Source organism: Borostomias antarcticus (genome assembly GCF_949987555.1).
Source record: "Borostomias antarcticus genome assembly, chromosome: 23".
NCBI classification, from domain to species: Eukaryota; Metazoa; Chordata; class Actinopteri; order Stomiiformes; family Stomiidae; genus Borostomias; species Borostomias antarcticus.
In genome coordinates, this window is record NC_140256.1 from 15,008,697 (window position 1) to 15,022,123 (window position 13,427).

Genomic DNA, 13,427 nt, shown 5'->3' on the forward strand with positions numbered 1-13,427 from the left:
GCTTGCTGTCCTAACTGAGACCGTTACATTTCCTGTTCTGTTACGTAATTTGTCTATATTCCCGACTGAAGACGGTTAACGGTGTAAAGAGTGTTGACCTGTTGACTGTTACATAACATCTAATGAGACCATTGGTGAAATTGCAGTCAGCTACAAAATGGTGACTATTGTAGATACCCTTAGACCTTCTGTAGTCAGTCAAACAGAACACAAATAGCACCACTTTGATAGAAATCTGAGTAAGTAAGTAAGTAAGTAAGCTTTATTTATATAGCACTCTTCACAGCACGGATGCACAGAGTGCTTTACAGTAATAAATTAAAATGGCAATACAACACGAGACAAGATTAAAACGACACAGAACAGATAAAACAACAACATTGCGAGCAGCAAGGCGTTATAGATGGCCGAAGGCCTGCCTGAACATGTGTGTCTTAAGAAGTTTTTTGAACATGAGTTCAGTGGATGGCTCTCTCAGGGCCTGGGGAAGAGCGTTCCAGAGTCTTGGCGCCACCGCCTCAAATGCTCTGTCACCCTGGGTTTTTAGTCTGGTCCGGGGCACCGCCAGGAGACCCTGGTCGGATGACCTCAGAGACCGACTCAGAGAGTGAGGGTGTAAAAGTTCTGTGATAGGCCGGGGTCTGTCCGTGGAGAGCTCGGTGGGTAAACACCAGGACTTTGAACTCGATCCGGAGGTGAACTGGGAGCCAGTGCAGGGAGGCCAGGATGGGGGTGATGTGGCATGTCTTCTTTGACCTGGTGAGTAGTCTTGCAGCAGCGTTTTAGACTAGCTGAAGTTGTCCCACAGAGGATTTGTTGAGGCAGGTAAACAGTGAATTACAGTAGTCAAGTCGTGATGAAATAAATGCATGGACAGACATTTCTAATTCAGCATGTGATACAATGTGTACAGAGTGTACACATTTGTTTTATCAGCCCTTACTGCTACTGGCTGCATGGCTTACAAAATCAGAATAGGTAGGCCTAGCCTAGCCTACAACATATTTAGGCATACCAGCCCTTTTTGAGAGTGATTTAAAAAGTAGGGGAGAGCTGGGTCCAAAGTTGCATTTTTTGGTTTGATTCCATTTACTCCGAAATTAATAGAGATAGAGATTCCACATTTTATAACTTGCACATGTCCTTCACTATTATCAACTGTAATGTTCGTGCTAGGATAGGAGTTGAACATAAATAGGGCGAGAACGGACCGAGCGCAATGCGACTTTTGTCCCTGCCGAGCGGGACAAAAGTCTCATAGGAGAGGGGCAAAAGTCGCACTGATGCAAAGTGTGTCCTATCTGGGGTTTTTTGGCATGTAATTCTCTTTACTTTCAACGAATGTATTATTAGACATAATATCATAATAATATAGCCTTCAACGACCTCGAGCTGCCTGCCTGATGGTATCAGGGCTAAAGAGACCGCGCGTCGTTTTCCTCACCCTAACTCTTGGCATGAAAGAAAATACATTGTAAATAAACATGGTTTTAGGCTATTGTGTTTATGTAGGCCTATAGGTTAAGCTATTTGTGTTCATAAGGTAACGGCATTGTAAATGAGCCTATATAATCCAATTGACTGGAACCAGGGGGTTTGACAAAAGTAAATAATTTGTCTTGACTGCATTTAAGATTTATCTTTCACATTAAAACTGCATATAAAGTTGACCAATAGCATTAGAAAGATCTTTTCTTTCCATTTCACCTGTTCATTCATCCCAAATGTCACTCGCGCACCCCTCTGGTTCTAAGCCATCACAATGCGACTTCTGTCCCTCTACGGGATGCGACTTTTGTCCTGCCACGGTCTCCTGTCATTTCTCCCTGGCTTGCAGGCACGACTTGCTCGCACGAAACTTGAAAGCTATGTTATCATGTAGCCAGTAGATATGCTAATAAAATTGCATATACCTATGTTTGCAAACTAAAACAAGTAAACACAATTTTACAATCGAAAAATGCTTATGAGACCATTATTTTACTTATATGGGGCAAAAGTGGTTTCCATCGATATCTCTGTAAAATATGCTGCGATCGCACCCAAAATGTGAACGGAGCTCCTACACGGTAATATGTGCAGGCATGACCACGTGATTGCAGGTCCAGTCATTCTGAAGAAAATGTGAACGGAACTTTCGCCCCGTGCGACTTTTGACCCGGCTCTCCCCTACATGCATGTCACATAGATAAACATCCATATCTCAAAATAAACACTGTGAGAAAAAAAGTTATTCTTCTTCTTCTTCTTCTTTTACCATTAGGCCTACTTTTAACTGATATTATGCTGTGTGTCTGGACTGTAAAATGTGTTGTGATAATCAGGGGTGGATTACTGAACAGGCCTACCGGGCCCCAGGCCCAGGGGCCCAAGAGCAGGGGCCCAAGGGTCTTAGTCATAGTAGTTAATAGGCTGTTGTTAGTTATTGTGCTGTTGGCTGCAAGTCAGTGTATCCTCCCTGCGGTGTGGTGTGTGTGTGTGTGTGTGGGGGGGGGGGGGGGCATTGTCTCATGATCCACCTATGGTGATGATCTAAACTCCATCAACTTAAACAACTAACCAACATTCTAACAACCAACATTCATAGTATAACCCCATGAACCAGGCTGTAACAGACAGCACTTCACCACTCACACTCACTCTTATTCTGGGAAACTGAACCCACCATACAACCTATTTCTGTCACTGAAGAGGAGGGACCATTAGAGAATCAGAATCAGAATTGTGTTTATTTGCCAAGCAGCTACATTTTCACACAGCTACAAGGAATTGGTGGATGGTGCACAGAGAACTTGCATATAAAGAAGTTACAATAAAACAAAAAGTAAGTTAAACATAATACACATCTAAAAATATGTAGAGGCAGAGGAGCTCTCAGTGTCACTGCTTTGGTCTGTGTGTGTGGTACTAGACTGGTTGTCTACTGACATGCCTAGGCTATAATGGGTAGCCTACTAAATAATTGCGCTTGGTTGAATCCTGATGAATTGATGTACAGTAGTCTATGGAAGAATTTATCGTTACTGTTGACGCAAAGTATGCAACCTCAGTACGCCACAACATATCAGGCACTGCAGTTCTAGATGCATACTTGCAGCGAGGTGAGAACTCATGTAGTGCTCATCCCAGACACAGCCCTGATCTGTTGCTTAGCACCAGCAGACGTCACAGCAGGTAATGACTGATGATTATTCATGAACCTTCCGTGGCCGTCCTGCCGAGGGATTAGCCAATCACCAGCCCTTGAGCTGGTGAGATGTGATGTGCTCAAAGCTGATTGGCTGACCACTCCTCTGGTGAGGGAAACCTATTGTGACATCAGAGTGGATCTCTGACAGTGGAACCTCTAGCCTGTGGAAATCCAGTGGCCTCAATATAGGATTTAGGGTCAAGGAGAGAAAGTTACAGCTGTCTAATCCGTTCACTAGAACACAAGTTGCCACAGTCTTCAATGTACAATCAATCAATGTACCGTGCATGCTTTATGTGTGCATGCTTTATGTGTCCCCATGCAGTGTGACCATAGCTATATCCCAACCCTGAACCACTGAATCTAAAATAGATCATTTACATGTATCAACATGTTACCTCCAAAGAAGACTGACATGGGTATTCTGTGACCTGGAAGGTTAGAGAAATGTCTTCACCTTTTAATACCCTTTATTGCATTACATGTCAACATGGTCTTACCGAGACCTGGACACTTTCTGGAGTCAAAGACAAGGCCACTTTTTGGAGTCAATGCCAATCTTGTTGTCTGTATACTCATTTAAAAAGTAGCTCATTTACAATTTAAAAAAAATCATTGCAATTTAAATACAGCACATGGATTGTATTTTTTTTATTGTGAATTCCTGTTATTTTATTACAAAATATATGTAAAATATTATGTATTTGCTTAACTATAATTCTCCTCTCACATTTTCCATTACAATATTGTAGAAACCAGCAGTCAGTGACTCACACTATCTAACGATGCATTCTTCTATTCTGTATGGTACTTCCTGGTGGGTGGGACACATAGTGAGACAGTCTGCCATTCCCAGCCCTCCACCATTTTACAGACATGAGAGGCCAAACCAGTTAGTTACTCTTTCATATGATGGAAGCCAAGTACCATGTTACAGTACATCTCCTCAACTCAAGTACCATGTTACAGTACATCTCCTCAACTCAAGTACCATGTTACAGTACATCTCCTCAACTCAAGTACCATGTTACAGTACATCTCCTCAACTCAAGTACCATGTTACAGTACATCTCCTCAACTCAAGTACCATGTTACAGTACATCTCCTCAACTCACACAGTACAGTAGCCACCCACCGGCTCCCACCCAAACATTGCATAGCACCTTCACACACTTCAGTGTACAATGTACAGTGTTCTAATCCCCAAAACTGCATGTTCTCCCTACGGAGGTTCTTCTAAGAGGCCATGCACACTCGATAGAGGATAAACATTCACTTTTAGGAATGATTGGCTCTTGGTTAAGAAGGCTGTATTTGGCAATTCATATTTGTTTACAAAAAAAACATTAATGTGTAATTTATACAGTGTATATTCCCATCGTGCAATGTTTCTCTTTCTTTGTTGACAGTGCGCTGTCATGTAAAATACACATACATTAGTATTTTCTTTGACAGATTACTGGACACTTTTGGATTCCCCAATGAAAAGAAGAGTCTCTGGACTATGGAAACCAGAGACAGGTGCAGAATGTGCGTGTCATTAATCAAGTGTTCATAGTCAGCTGCTTAAAAAAACAACACCAAACAAACTTCTCAATATAGAAAAGTAGTCCAGAGGAATAGCGGTCTGATTTCAGACCTGTTTTAGCCATGATTAAATCTCTTTAAATATTAAATATGTTTGTCCATCCAGGGAAGATGCCCCGTCTCCCTGTGCGGTGCTGAGGTCAATGTTGAGGCAACATTGTTCTGTGGTCAGAGGGGTTCCCATCTCGATGAGAGAAGGCCTGAGGAACCGTCTCTCAGCGGCCCTGAAGGGCTCAGGATGCCTTCTTGGTGCAGGTCCCTGAGGCTTCCTGCAGGTTCATCTTGGATCTGTAACAAGACAATAAAACCAGTACCTTAATAAAGGCAGTACAAGTACAGTAATATAAACATTCTTTGTTGGAACAATCAAATGAAACGAACGCAAATACCAAATGAAAGGAATGATCCCCTGCACCATTTGCAACACGCCATCACTGTACCTGTTGTGAGTCATGTGACTCTTGACCAGGTGCCCGGCGGCGAGGGCGGACATGAGGGACAGCTCCCCCGCCAGCACGGTGGCACAGACCACCCTGGCCAGCTGCCGCGCGTTCTCCCCCGGACACTCCTGGTGAGCCCCCTGGACGCCCAGCATCTGGAACAAATACGGACGGCCATTTTACAATCCCACGGACATCTCTGTGGCTGTGTGTGAGAGCATACAGGTGTGTGTGTGTGTGTGTGTGTGTGTGTGTGTGTGTGTGTGTGTGTGTGTGTGTGTGTGTGGAGGTGTGTTTGCGTACCTTGAGGCAGGCCTGCTGGGGCGCCAGGTTGGTACCCCCCCCTACTGTGCCCAGCTCGATAGAGGGCATGGTGCAGCTGATGTACAGGTCCTCTCCTGTGGGTCCTGAGGTCTCCATCAGAGTGATGCAGTTGCTGCTGCCCACTGTCTGGGCGGGGTCCTAGCAGGGACAGGGCAGCTCAGTTAGTGCCTGACACAAACTGTAGAAACTGACAATGCATAGGCAATTATTCAAATAAGCTCGAATTTGTTATGACTAAATGTTAAATCAAACTGTTGTGCGTAGGCTTATCCATATACAACTCAAGTGTGTGTGGCTAATTGCTTCTCCTTCTTCACGGTTCTGCAGTCACAAACAAATCCCGCTGACGCTAACCTGTCCACAGGCGATGTAGATGGCGGTCACCAGGTTGGCGGCGTGGGCGTTGTATCCTCCGATGCTGCCGGCCATGGCCGAGCCCACCAGGTTCTTGTTGATGTTGACGTCCACCAGAGCTGCCGTGGTGGTCTTCAAAACCTAGAGCATTCAGAGGTTCAGCCGCTAGAAACGCAACAAAACATCCATCCGGGTGGACGCCAGGCGTACCGGCGGGTCATTCCATACCTCTCGGACCACTTTGGCCGGAATGGTGGCCTCGCAGACGGCGGACTTGCCCCTCCCCTCGATCCAGTTGATGGCGGCGGGTTTCTTGTCGGTGCAGTAGTTGCCGCTGACGGCCAGAACCTGCAGGTCCGGGAAGTGCTCCTGGAGTCGGGCCAGCGCCTGCTCTGTTCCCTGCACACACACACACCCCTCACAGTCAACCACACCGCCACGTCAACCACACCCCTCACAGTCAACCACATCCCTCACAGTCAACCACACCCCTCACAGTCAACCACACCGCCACGTCAACCACACCCCTCACAGTCAACCACACCGCCACGTCAACCACACCCCTCACAGTCAACCACACCCCTCACAGTCAACCACACCCCTCACAGTCAACCACACCGCCACGGGAACTAGGAACACGGGCTCACACATCATCAAAGTGTGCTGTATGCACACACACACACACACACACACACACACACACACACAGAAAACCCACCTTAGAAATCATGTTCATTCCCATGGCGTCTCCTGTTCTGGACTGGAAGCGGACGTACAGGTTTCTACTGGCGAGGCCGATATGGAGCTTCTGCAAACGCGCAAACCTGAACACACGTCAACGAAACGAGTGAGCCTCCCTCCTCTCATAGAAACACACAAACCTGAACACACATCAACGCAACGAGTGAGCCTCTCTCCTCTCATAGAAACACACAAACCTGAACACACATCAACGCAACGAGTGAGCCTCCCTCCTCTCATAGAAACACACAAACCTGAACACACATCAACGCAACGAGTGAGCCTCCCTCCTTTCATAGAAACACACAAACCTGAACACACATCAACGCAACGAGTGAGCCTCCCTCCTTTCATAGAAACACACAAACCTGAACACACATCAACGCAACGAGTGAGCCTCCCTCCTTTCATAGAAACACACAAACCTGAACACACATCAACGCAACGAGTGAGCCTCCCTCCTTTCATAGAAACACACAAACCTGAACACACATCAACGCAACGAGTGAGCCTCTCTCCTCTCATAGAAACAAACAATACAGAGAGGACTTATTGTATAATCACTGTCTCTATAACACTATCTCTGTTTCTTGGTTCGGCGGTTTGACCTCTGACCTGCTGGTGTTGTCGAAGGCGTCCTTGATGAGCTGGAAGCCGTCGGCGCTCTCCAGCCACGCCCTGACCTCCGCCGCCCGGCACGCCGAGGGCAGCCTGATCACCGGGCCGCGCGTCATCCCGTCCGCTAGGATACGACTGCTGGCGCCGCCACCCAGCTGTAGGACGGACACACAGGAGAGAGGGCAAAGGTCAGGGAGGGGTCAGGCAGGGTCACTGGCTAGAACTGGGACTAGACTGAACAGGAGCTGATGAGGCGGATGGGGAAAGCGCAGGTCGATTTCCATATGTAGCACCTGGTCGTCATGTTATGCGCGTCACTCACAGCGATAGCACGGCAACCTCGGTTGGTGCTGGCCACGAGACAGCCCTCTGTCGTTGCCATGGGGACCTGGAACTGCTTCCCGTCCAAGTGGAGGGGTCCGGCCACGCCCACCGGCACGGGCATGAAGCCAATCACGTTCTCACAGCAGGTTCCCATCACCTAGCAACCACAATAGTGTCAACTTAAGACAAAACAAATATATTTTCCTCTTCCAATTAAAGGGTTTCTTAAAAGTAGTAGTATGTGTGTGTGTGTGTGTGTGTGTGTGTGTGTGTGTGTGTGTGTGTGTGTGCGTGTGTTCACAGTTGTCACCTGGGAGTAGTCGTAGTCCATGTAGGGTAGGGAGGAGAGGGCAGTGGGGGAGGGCAGTTTGGCTGAGAGCATGTGTCTTCGGATGGCCACCCCTCTCTCTGGTCTCTCCATCATGGCCTCCAGCTTGTAGGCGGGGATGTGCTTGGAGTTGACCAGCACCACCACCTCCGCGTCACTCAGGAAGCCAGCACCCATCTGAGACCAAGACAGCCTTGTTGACTAAGGCACAACCAACCGCATGCGCTCAGAGTTGAGATGTACATTCCCTGATTAGGTGTTAGCCTACATTACCAAGAGAATGTTCAGGAATTTGCATATCCTTGATAACAGATGACTGATGCACAGTACAGTAATAGAATAGAACAGTTGATTTACCATGTATAACAAATACAGGTAATTGTAATTCTTGTCATCGCTTGTCCTTACAGTATCTTATCAGTACTAATCAGTTCCTCCAGTCCTAGGTACTCAGCTAGACTTTTAAAGGTTCCCAAACTGGTCATTTACTATCTGTAGTCTAGCAGTCTAGCATCATCCTGATCTACTCATCCCCTTCGATCATGGATGACTGTGTCTGTGTCCATGATGTAGCCAGTGCAATTAAATAACATTCAAGTTTACAGTTGTGCAGAGACAGTTGTTGTCTGTTGCATAGGCAAGAGTCATTGTCATTGTCTGTGGTATGGGCAAGGTGTTCAGTCATGTCAATAATGCCATGATCAAAATATTGATCTCATCTCCTCACTGCAGACAGTACGTCCATGAGGAGCTGCACGTTGGTGGAGGTGAGGAGAAGCTAGCGTCTAACCAGTTAGCGGAGCGGCTCTATTAACGTCCTGCTCTAATTGGTTCAGTGCGAGTAAGAGAGTCGGGTGAGCAAAGCTCATTAAGGTCCAGTAAGGTCCAGTAAGGCCCCTGGCTAATTAAGGTCCAGTAAGACCCCTGGCTCAACCACTAACACCTGCAGCCAAGCCTCCGCCTGAGACCATGCTGGAATCTCAGTCGGGCTAATATTAATGCTAGGGGCCATTTTGAATTTGGCACCAGAATTAACAGTTACGTGTGTGTGTGTGTGTGTGTGTGTGTGTGTGTGTGTGTGTGCGCGTGTGTGGAAAAGGGTTTGGGCATGTGTGTGTGGAAGGGGGTTTGGGTGTGTGTGTGTGTGTGTGTGTGTGTGTGTGAAAGGGGGTTTGTGTGTGTGTGTGTGTGTGTGTGTGTGGAAGGGGGTTTAGGTGTGTGTGTGTGGAAGGGGGTTTGGGTGTGTGTGTGTGGAAGGGGGTTTGGTTGTGTGTGGGGCAAGGTTATTATAGTTAACGAAAACTAACAAAAAAACTAAAACTAGGTGTAAAAAAATATTTTAGTTAACTGAAATAAAAATAAAAACTAGACTTTACTAAAAAACGATAACTAACTAAAACTGTATTGTGTGTTTACAAAACTAACTAAAATAAACTACAATTATTGAGAAAATGTCCTTAGTTTTAGTCTTATTCATTTCATACATAAGCCTAGTATTTTGGGTGGATATGAAATCTATCCTCCATGTTCTTTAGCTGTGCCCCTGCGCAGAGGTAACCTGATGTGGTCCAGATGGTTTGTTTCACACAGAGTGAAACAACGTGAGCTCACGAGATCAGGATGGTCTCACAAGGCTAGCACAGAAGAATAAAAAACTAAAACTAATATCGAAACTAATAAAAACGAAACTAAAACTAAGCATTTTCAAAAAATAAAAACGAAACGAAACTAGCAACCTGCTTTAAAACTAATCAAAACTAAACTGAAATTGAAAACAAAAAGTTAAAACGATATAAAAATAAAAACTAACGAAAAAAGCAAAACTATTATAACCTTGGTGTGGGGGTGGGGGGTGTGTGTGTGTGTGTGGAGGAGGGTTTGGGTGTGTGTGTGGAGGGGGTGGGGTTAAGATGCTCACCCCTGGGTTTTTAAGGATGGACAGACACTCCTCCAGCGGTCGCGGGTCTGCGTGGATGCTGGGCTGAGGGGGCTCTGCTCTGGGGGGCTCTGCCTGGGTCTCCCCCTCCTCCACAGAGCCCAGGATGAAGACGCTCTTCGGCTGAGGCTCAACGGTCGGGGCGGGCAGGGGGCGGATCACCTCAGCTATGGAGAGATACGTAGAAAAGTTCTGAATCAGGATCCAAGAGGCAAGAAGAACTTGAAAACTAAATGAGCCTTGTCTGAGCTCAATGGCTCATGTAGAGACTCTGCATATTCACCATCTACTGTTCTCCACGTAATCATCACCGGAAACACAAGCAGTACCTCTCTCCTCTTTCGTGGCCAGGGCGAGGGCAGGGGCGGGGGGCGTGGGGGCGCTCCTCACGGCGGGGGACTGGGAGCGGGGGGCGGCCTCCTTCCGGCAGCAGGCGTCGGGGGTGCGGCGGTGGGCCAGGGCGGGCGCGGCCATGGGGCTCTTCAGGGACAGGGTGGACTCCATCTCCACCTGCTCGAAGAAGATGTACTTGACGGCCAGCAGCAGGGCCAGGCCTAGGCAGATGACCTGCTCCAGGTCCATGCTCATCATCCTGGGCGGGGGGGGGGGAGGGGGGGGGACACGCAACAAGCAGTGGGAAGGACATTTAGCTTCCTATAAAAATAATATTACAATTCAATAAAGAGACGGCCTGGTTTCTTCTGATACATAAAGTCATATTTAATAAGCCTTTGCAAAGGAGGGAGGTTTCACAAACATCACCTACAAAGTGTGTCAGTCAAAAGATCCCTAGAAAAAGCCCTGATGGTACAGTGCACAGTGTTAAATACTGTTGGCGGACACACCCATTGGGCGTGTGCTGTAAACATGTACAAATCGTCTTCTCTAGGAGGCGCTAGAACCAAGAGTGGGAGATAAAAATGGTACCAAAGTCATCTGGTCCAGCTTGGGTAGACTTGTCGTTCTCTCTACTCCCACCTCGATTACAGTTACTTACAGTTCCACGTTTGAAGATACACGCTTTACTGCGTATAACTGTGGCCGTGCTCACCTAGAGAGGTAGAACTGCCAGAGGGGTCTCTCTGGGTCGATTCTCTTGGGGGTGTGGAGGTCCAGGCTGGCGCCCACCTGGAGCATGTCCACCGTGGTGTTGATGGGGAAGGGCTCGGCGATCCACCGGCTGTGGGCGTGGACCATCACCAGACCCAGGGACTGGAGAACCGGGGCGGGTGGACTCAGATGTTAGTATGACTCTACTAGCTATGGCTGAACCAGAACAGGTCCAACTATTTACTTTAGATCCATAAGGGAGGACCTGTCCTATATTGAAAGAAACTGATCTGCTGCGTGTCTAATGTGTTGGCTGTAAATGCTTAGCTGTAGCTGCTTCCCTTTTGTGGGAGTCTCTCTGAGGTCTTACCATGATCATCTTGACTCTCTGGGTGACAGGGTTGGGCTTGTTGTCCTCCTCCTCCTCCATCACCCTGGAGAAATGGCTCAGCTGCCAGATGGGATGGCCCTCCTGACTCTCTCTGGACAACTGAGGAGACCAAACACAGGTCAGTACACACACACACAAACACACACACACAAGTCAGCAAAGTAAGCAAGCACTCTGCACACACAGCTACAAGATCAGAACGTGTAGGATGGAGAGTGTGCTACTGTACCTCCAGGACCAGAGAGACGCACGCGGGGAAGAAGGTCATGAAGACGAAGTAGTTGGCCAGGACAGACATGCAGCCGAAGCAGCACATGATCTCCAGCTGACGAACACCTGGGGAATGACGTGGAAAACAATGACTCATCATCGACTCAGAAAACTGCAATGCAGATGGAGCCCAGTCTGTTGATAAGAGCTTCGGCTCACATGTCCTTCAAAACAATAGCAATCTGAGTGAGAGAAAGACCGGGAGCTCTCTGTACCTGACATGGTGCCCACCCCAATCACCAGGCACTCCACCAGGGCATCGAGGGTGAAGGTGGGCCCCAGAACAGCCATGCCACGGGCGATGTTGTCCCTAACCTCATCCTGGAACATTAGCACAAGAACATGGGTCACTCACTATCACAGAACATTTGTGACTCTTGAGACTGTAGAGCCAGAGTCGCGTGACTACATCAACTGTTCAAGCTCGACTCGTACCTGGGAGTTGGAGCTCAAAGCGAACTTGGCCAGAGCGCAGGCTTTGGAGAGGTCGATCAGAAGCAGGAAGAAGGGTAAAGCCTCACTGGGAAACAAGACGCAGGGCCGTGAACCTTCACCTCCTTCTTGTGATGAGGTACAATAACTGAACTGATATGCAATATTAATATGGGGGACCTGACTTACTTGAGGCCAGTGAGCTCTTTACCCAGGAAGTGGATGACCACGGTGCTGAACACGAAGCTGGAGAAAATGGTGAAGAGGCCAGCGATGCCTGAGAGCAGAGGAGACATTATATATCCATATTTTTAAAAGATTTTCTATTTATTTTCTAATTTTCTGTAATGTGTTTGGTGAGTGAAAAATGATTAAAAAATCATTATGGTGACCATGTGCCCACCTAGGATGTATTTTGACCCTAGCTGTCGTAGATTCTGGAACTGGAAGTAGATGTAGATGATGGCTATGCAGCGAGTAATGGTGAGGATGATGATGTCACTGCTGAGAACTTGCTGTAACAGAGGACACCAGACGATTTTGAGGTCAAGTCATAAATAGCCATTAAAAAAAAGTCATAAAAAAAATAAAGTAATAAAAACTCATTGTCAAGCTACAGTATAGAGCAATTAAAATTCTTATGATAGGTAAATAATAACTTGTTGACTTCACCAAAGTTTAGATTAGATGACTGACAAAGAAATTGAGTCATAAAATGCAACATTGATCACAATGATCTCCAAGTAACTTTGAATGAGGTATTTGATACATAAATGACATTCCGAGGCCCCGCCCCCCTCCTCTGTACGCACCTCCTCCATTTTGGGGCATTCGTAGTTCCAGCCACAGATCTGGTCGTTGCCAGTGAACATGTTCATGGACATCATGCAGATGGTGAGGGTGACGGTGCCCACGATCACCTCCCAGGGGTGTGAGGCCACCAGGAGGCCGTGCATACGGAAGAGCCTAGTCAGCATGGCGAAGGGGAGAGCTCACACAGGGAGGGGAGAATCTGTCCAGATAAGAGCAGAGATACTGGTAGATGATTGTCCTTCAGACTGGGATCTGACATCAACTGAAAACCATAGTAAACTCATTGTGGTGATACGATGATGGGTAACAATGTTGTCGGCACAGGTTCATTAACATCTGGTAAACTAATCAGTGTCCGTTTCCTCCATGAAGAGATCAGGGAGATCAGACTTAGATGTTATCTTTTTCATGTTCTTGCTAACCTGTTCAGTGAGCAACATCATATTTGCCATGAGTCATACATGGAACTTCTTCCATATCTATGGTGCTTTAGTGGGGGGTATACAGGGGTATACAGAGTAGACCCACTTCTTTATCTATGGACCCACAGTAAACCCACTTCTTTATCTATGGACCCACAGTAGACCCACTTCTTTATCCATGGACCCACAGTGAACCCACTTCTTTAT

At 47.1% G+C, this 13,427-nt stretch overlaps 1 protein-coding gene and 1 long non-coding RNA gene across 2 annotated transcripts; one reads left to right on the forward strand and one right to left on the reverse strand.

Annotated features, from left to right (window-relative positions):
- Positions 1 to 700: 700 nt before the first annotated feature.
- LOC311324506 lies at positions 701 to 5,002 on the forward strand. The gene is made up of 3 exons (XR_014630988.1): positions 701 to 759; positions 4,646 to 4,720; positions 4,884 to 5,002. It is a non-coding gene; the product is annotated as an uncharacterized lncRNA (long non-coding RNA).
- LOC311324505 (3-hydroxy-3-methylglutaryl-coenzyme A reductase-like) lies at positions 4,890 to 12,962 on the reverse strand (the record flags this gene model as incomplete). Its single annotated transcript, XM_084456975.1, has 19 exons — positions 4,890 to 5,065; positions 5,218 to 5,372; positions 5,521 to 5,679; positions 5,896 to 6,036; positions 6,124 to 6,294; positions 6,614 to 6,719; positions 7,252 to 7,409; positions 7,577 to 7,735; positions 7,889 to 8,083; positions 9,825 to 10,009; positions 10,172 to 10,434; positions 10,894 to 11,054; positions 11,263 to 11,382; positions 11,513 to 11,619; positions 11,769 to 11,874; positions 11,989 to 12,073; positions 12,175 to 12,262; positions 12,389 to 12,500; positions 12,798 to 12,962. 19 exons carry the CDS (start codon positions 12,960 to 12,962, stop codon positions 5,011 to 5,013), a joined length of 2,691 nt encoding a protein of 896 aa, XP_084313101.1. The 3' UTR covers positions 4,890 to 5,010.
- Positions 12,963 to 13,427: the final 465 nt, after the last annotated feature.